Consider the following 6,951-nt stretch of genomic DNA (forward strand, 5'->3'; position numbering starts at 1 on the left):
TGTAAAATCAAAGCAAAGCAACTCAAAGCTCAGCTTTCCCTGGACCAATCTGAACTGAGTTCCAGTCCTTGACTGTGAAAAAGGAGCAGGTCGTAGACGAAAGTTCCTCCATCATTTTACAGAGAGATAAATTCTCCTTTCACTTTGTCTGGGAACATGTTGACTTACTGGTGTAACCTGAAGCCAAAGTGACTTTCAGGACCCTGATAATGTATAACACCAACTAATGAATTATCTGTGTGCCGTGTTACACCGTGACGGAGAAACGTGTTCATGCATAACGTCAGCCAGTCTTTCCACTCGACTGATCGTCAAAGCCACAAACCTCTGGACAAGAAGCGGTGAGTAGCCAGCAGCAGCTGCGGCGAGGTGCGGATCTTGGGTTCTCCCTCGGGGGTTTTGAAAAGAGAGAACTCCTCGTGGACAGTGCGTGGCTCTAAGGGAATCTCCAGCGGTGGAAGGGGCCGCTTCACCTTCCTGTCCACTACAGAACAAAACAAGTCATCAAAGTACAAGCAGAGACGGCCGCAGCTGCTGACGCTTCATGACAGACACTTACAGTAGCCGTCAGACTCATCCAGGATTTCAGATTTGATGATCTCCTCAATGACATCCTCCAAGGTGACCAGTCCCAGCACCTCGTAGAAGGGATCTCCCTCCCCCTCGTTGTTCACCTTCTGGACAATGGCCATGTGTGAGTTACCTGGTGGGAGTATTATTATTATTATTATTTGATTACTGGTTCTTCAAGTGAGGTTGGTTTCATTCCTCCACCACCCCCCCACCCCCAAAATGCAGCCACTGACATCAGCACAATGAAGTACAGTAACCCACGATTGTTACCTTTCTTGAACTCCTCCAACATGGCGTCCAGTTTTGTGTCATTGAAGACATAGTGCAGTGGGTGATTGTAGAACTTGGTGATGGTGCTCATGGGGGTGCAGTCTTCTGGGTCCACCAGGGCCAGGTCCTTTACGTACAGTATTTCCACGATGTTGGACCTGAGGAGACAAAATGAGAAAGTAAAAATGAATGAACTGCATCCATTGGTATTACTGGGATATTTCTATGGTATTTATTCCAAGGTTAGCAGACAGTTTTTATTTTTCTATCTACAATTTATCAAGACTTGAGTTTGACATCTGACATCATTGACTATCATAGTGGGGGCAGATCATCCACCCTGTGTTCCCTCTCCTCTGCTGTCCCTGTCTGTCTGTTTCTGACACTGGACTTAATGGACTTCATCAATTCTGATGCAATTTCCATTGTGATAAATACACTTTGGTAACTTAAATGTGTGGCCCCCACCTCTCCTCCTCATAAATAGGCACTCTGGTGTATCCACACTGCATGATCTCTGACATGGTAGAGAAGTCCAGGACCACCGAGCTGGGCAGCATGAAGCAGTCCTTCAGAGGGGTCAGAATGTCCTCCACTGTTTTAATGCGCAGGGTCCCACGGCTGAATTCCTCCTTCACAAATTCACTGTAGAAACACAGACATGGTCACGTGTATGTGTGCAGCATCACAGTCATTCCAGAACAGCAGTTATTTTATCAGGGCAGGAGATTTACAGACAATATTTTTACAGTTTCCTGATTTAATGTTAACAACACAGAACTCGGAGTTCGTTGGGACTGACGTACTGTACATCAGGACCAATGTCCCTCACCTAGGCTGATACAGTGGTAACATCATCATTCAGGACATAAGGACATCAGAAGAGACTGACTTATGCCTGGGAGCCACAATGAAGGACAAAAAGTTCCCCAAAACACAGCACAATCCAATGTATGGCGTACCATTGGCAACATACGTATCCGTTCGCTGCGTCTGCCATCTAGTTCCCTTTGATGTTTTAACTCTAATACAAAATATAAAAATGATTGCTACGTTGGTGACTGTGAATTAATTAATTTCATTGTCTCTTTATGTTACGCGACACAGACACGTTGAATCAGTGACGAACAAATGTTCTTGATTCTGAGGATCAAGAGAGGCTGGACTTACCTGTAAGGGTCGTTGATGTTGGCCCGGATCATCTCCATGGCCCGCTCTCTGATTCCACAGGTGCTGATGTCCCTCCTCAGCCCCAGGTCCAAGATCAGCCCCAGGGGACAGGACAGTGGACAGGTGAGCACCATGCAAACCTGAGCCAGCCAGGTCAGACCCGGTGCCAGCTGGAAGCCGTAACCAGAACACAGGACGTGAGGGCCCAGCTCAGCCAGGAAGAAGATGAGGAAGGCGCTGGTGAAGACCGCTGAGACGATGGAGCCCAGGGCCTTGAAGAGAAGGACACCAAGCACCGAGTGTCCCAGAGCGCACAGGAAGAGCAGGGAACACGCCTGAAAAGTGACCAAAGAAGAACCATAAAAAATATAGAGTTTTGGATTTGATGAAAAAAAAAGGTTGTCCTTTTTTTAAAAAAATAAGGTGTTGTTCAGAATCAGATAATGAATAAAACAGAATTTTAAGATATTAGTTATTTATTAGTCATTCTTTCTGTGCAGCTCCGTACCAATTGACCCACAGACTGGTGCCAGTCCGCAGACCGGGGGTTTGGGGACCACTGCTCTAACTGGTCAAACTTTATTAGACACATCATTAGAATTTAATATAGCTTAGCATATGGTTAAATTGATTTTTTTTTCTTTATTTTCTTGAAGAAACTTTGTTTTAGTCCAAAGTCGTTATTTGAAGCTGCAGCAGAGTCAGCAGTAGTTAACTAGTCAACTAGTTAAGTTGACTGTAGTTAATCTTGTCGGTGACGCAACTAAGACTGTGTGTTAAACTATAGACCCTTGAGCGATTGAGTTTTACACTACTGATCAACAACGACCCCGGGGTGTGAACTGTTGTTTGTCTCCATAAGTAACTCTGTGATAGGCCGGTGTTTCTGTAACAGACCGCTGCATTCTCACGTGCAGAAACTCGAGTGAAAAGCAGCTGAGCTGTTTTGAGGAGCCTCTCTCAGCTGGGGGCCCCAGAGACATTTATTTTATTTACCTCAGGATTTTAAAACCCCCGTGCTTCCCGAAACATACCACACATTTTCCCTCCTGCTTTTTCCACTCAAAAAACAAAAACCTACCAGAAAGTTCCCCCTCCTCCTGAGTGGCTCCAGGCGCTTAGCGGCCCGTTTCTCCTCCTCGGAGCCACAGCTGTGGAGGACGTAGAGCTCCACGGGGTCCAGCCACAGCAGGCTCAGGTTCACTGTCCTGAACAACGTGCAGAGAAGAAGCAGCAGCACTATCAGCACGGCCAGAGCCCAGGGGGGAGGGTAGTCTTTGGGCCAACATTCGGTGTTTATCCGCAGTCTGTCAGCGCCCGCGGATGCCCACTTGCCTTCACTCAGTACACACAGGTGGTACATCTGCTGGTCGTCAGCTGCTCCCGCAGAGATGCTCTTTCTCTGGACCTCCACCGTCACCAGCCCGCTGTTTACCTCATTCTGCATGAACTCCCCCGTCACCTGGAAAGCCGATTGTTGACGGCTGGATTCCTGAAAGCAGGGGTCGAGCGCATTCCCGACCGATGCCCCAGCAAACGCCACCCACGGCCAGGTTCTATTCAGATCAGCCCCGAAGAGACGAAGCTTGAACGTGGCTCCTTCTGACGCCGAGATGATTCGGTCCTTCATGCACACCAGACCCGATGGCTCTTCCAGTCGTAGCCCCAGGATTAGCGGACCTTCCTGGCTACAGGCGCCGTACCTGATCCCAAACAACAACAATAACATCAACAGCAACCGTAGACCTGCCAAGCTGGCCACCATATTGAAATTGGTCAGTCTGGCTCTGCGCGGGTCATGTGACTGTTACATTGGCTCCGCCCACTTAGAGCGTGAAAGAAAGGCGGGGGAAGTCAAAGAAAACAACTTCAGTCACTGTAACGGAGTGGCGAGACGGCCATTTTGGCCCTTAAAGTGATCATTTACAACAACAATATTATATAAAGGCAAAAAGAAAGCAAAACTCGTTTATATAAAACAATTTAAAAAACAAAGCATCAAAACACACGAAAACATACATAAATAAACTTAATCTTAAGCGTGTAGCAGATATTTTGTGACTTTTAGGTTTAAATAGAATGTAGTCCTGAAACAAAGTAAACCTGTTTTTGATGGATTAAAAAGGAATATAGCCAGTCAGAAGCTAGCACAAATGAGAGTTTACTGTTGTATTAGGACGTTATATTGCATTTCCTTTGCAAAAGAGGCCACTGAAGGTGTAATTCTGGCCCCCAGCACGTTGAAGCTCAGGTTCAAAACAAAAATGTCTGCATATGGGAAAGTAGAATTGAAAACACTGTTGCTAGTGTACACACAACTCTGTCAAAGGGCGACCTGTGGCTGTCCTAGTCTTGTTATGCCTAAAATATCAATGTAATATATTGTCTGTCAGCTTCTGCTTCTTGTTGTTTGTTCATTCAAAACATCGTCATTTGTTGTACTATATTCAGTGAACACTCACATTCAGTTGTGAATGAATGATCTACCCTGCAGTAGAAAATCTTTAACCTTCATGCAGATCTTATCACAACACCACTGCAGGAGCTCTGCATAGGTTCTGTCTCCCACCATGCTTCCCATAACCCAGCACCAGTCCTGTTGCAAAAATAAAAACTAAAATCTGCACAATTAAAAAGAGCTTAACCAACTGGCTCAGCAGTTGATGCTGGAGGAATTTCGCTATCGCTTAGAGACGAGAACAGAGTGAAAAATACTGGTGAGGAATGGGAGTAGCCGGGAAAAGGAGTGAAGGGGAGTGAACAGGAACCAGGCGCCAGTGGTGGCAGGAAAGAATCAAGGCTGAGAAAAAAAAGGCTTTGGTCATGAGCTCCCCTGAAGGGAAATATAAAGGAGACAGATGTGTAGATGATTTGAGGTCAACTCTGTGCAACATTTTATTGCTCTGCAATCTGTAGTAAAATAGAAATAAAAACAAACAAACAAACAACAACACCGACTGTCTTTATAAATAGAGCTAAAGTCTTCATCGTCTCTCTCTTAGCTTCATACAAATGCCTGTGACTTCATGTAGAGTATTTACAGTCAAACCACACAATGAGAAAACAGAAATGAGAAACACAGTGATTCCAGGTAGAGTCAATTCGCGTGCCTTAACAGCCGTAAGCCTGTTTCACAGAATAACACCTTTAGATGTGCATTGTTTACAACCTTAAAATCAGAAAATGAATATAACTGGACTTGGTCAAACAATCAACTTCACATTTCCCATGGCCAGACGATGGCTTCACTGAAACCATTACAGGACCGAGTGCTGCAGGAGAGCGTCATATAAACCAGCAGGAAGAGTAAGGCTTTAATTAATGTGTATTTGAAGGAGTCAATGTTTCTGCTAAATATTTGAAACCTACAGTTTTTATCTTGGGTTTTAAAATACCTCCTATGTACTGTGTTTTTCTTATTCTGTGATTTATTTTGCATTAAACATTATAAAAGAACGTCAAAGTCAATACTAAAACAAAAACAAAAACACTAATCTTTTGTTTTTTGAAATTGTGATCCTTAAATGTGCTGTGTGTAAGAGTTGCCAAATATGGCCAGATAAAATAGTAGAGGCTAAATCAAACTCCAAATGATGAGGGTTTTTTTTTAAAACAAAATAGAACAGTCTTTACTGTCTTTGTGTAATGGTTGAAAATACACAACAAAACTAAAAGGACACTTTTTTTTAATTTAGAGAAAACAAATGCACATGAAGAAAAACTAGCCACTCCCATAAAACATGGTACACTGCAACCAATATACCAACTGGGTATTTGTTCAATTTCTAAGTTTACATAAGTTATACACTGGGTCTTTAATTTGACAAATTAACCATTGTTTCCATAATAGTTCATTTTTGATGCTACATTTGCTTGTGGTTAGCCAGAATGCTACACAATAGATGCAGATTGTATCGAGGAGTGTCCGCTGTAAGAATATTAAAACTGAATTCTCATAGTGTGAATTATGAATAATAATGAATTATGTTTGTTAATTAATAAATGTGTATTGATTATTGGGGAATACATGATGTACTTAGATGACACAGTGTACACTCTATACTCATTTTATTTCAATGTTTTTCTTCAGAAAAAAAATATATATATAAATTACTTTTTTCCCATATCTAGGCTACATCCTTTAAATTTAAAGTGTTTTCAAACCAGTGCAAGATTATACAGTCATACAGTTCCCTCCCTCCCCATTGGCTGGGTTCTATTTTATCCACTTGTGTCTTTCTCAAGTAAACAACATTTCGCTGTTTCATCAATTATATAAAATTATGTTTTCAGTGGCTTAATTGCTTCAGTTTCCCTTCACATGTAAGAAAAATGTTATGGAATAACACCCTAGCAGCTCTAAGGTCTCTGTCTGTCTCATCCATGCGAGAGTGAGGATGGAGCCGCTGCCATTAGTCTCTCTAAGCCTATGAGGTCAGTCCACTGGAGCACAAGCCAACACCCTCCAAACACAATGTCAATTTCACACATTTTATAATGTACTTCATCATAAAGTGACAAAGTAAAAAAAAAGATCTTCTTTGGAAACAAACAATAAAAGCAAATTAAAATACAAAAAAAAAAAAAGAAGAACAAAACAACACACATTTCCAGGATTTATCCAGTACCAGCTACAAACATCCTTCATGTCACTGAAGTTAAACTGCTCAGAAATGTACTGTGGGACTTCTGGTTGGACAAAGGAGGGGACAGACATGCCAAAGGGCTGCTTCTGTACATCTACATCTGCACTGTCTTCAAGTCGACCCTGTCTTACCAACATCATCATCTACATTAGCTTCATGTTGAAAAATCTGAAATGTGAAGACAAGTTCAGCAAACAAAAGGAGACTCAACTCTCAACTCTAACCGTCACCCATCTGCTACCTACACCAACCAAAAAGAACATTTGTCTCCTGGAAATGAAAAGGGCTTTTA

The 6,951-nt window shown here is 42.8% G+C and overlaps 1 protein-coding gene across 2 annotated transcripts in view; it reads right to left on the minus strand.

Moving 5' to 3' along the window:
• Positions 1–3,842, minus strand: part of cnnm3 (cyclin and CBS domain divalent metal cation transport mediator 3) — an 8,520-nt gene extending 4,678 nt beyond the window's left edge. Inside the window, exons 1-6 of one of the 2 annotated variants that reach the window (XM_017039065.2) lie at positions 3,095–3,842; positions 2,014–2,348; positions 1,312–1,488; positions 844–1,001; positions 560–703; positions 326–484 (exon numbers count right to left, since the gene is read on the minus strand). In XM_017039065.2, the coding sequence (XP_016894554.1) occupies positions 326–484; positions 560–703; positions 844–1,001; positions 1,312–1,488; positions 2,014–2,348; positions 3,095–3,778 (1,657 nt within the window). In that variant the 5' untranslated portion in view covers positions 3,779–3,842. The remainder of the gene's footprint in view (positions 1–325; positions 485–559; positions 704–843; positions 1,002–1,311; positions 1,489–2,013; positions 2,349–3,094) is intronic. The other variant, XM_008325582.3, reaches the window with a different exon arrangement.
• Positions 3,843–6,951: the final 3,109 nt, after the last annotated feature.

Source organism: Cynoglossus semilaevis, chromosome 14 (assembly GCF_000523025.1).
Source record: "Cynoglossus semilaevis isolate Cse_v1.0 chromosome 14, Cse_v1.0, whole genome shotgun sequence".
Taxonomy (NCBI): domain Eukaryota; kingdom Metazoa; phylum Chordata; class Actinopteri; order Pleuronectiformes; family Cynoglossidae; genus Cynoglossus; species Cynoglossus semilaevis.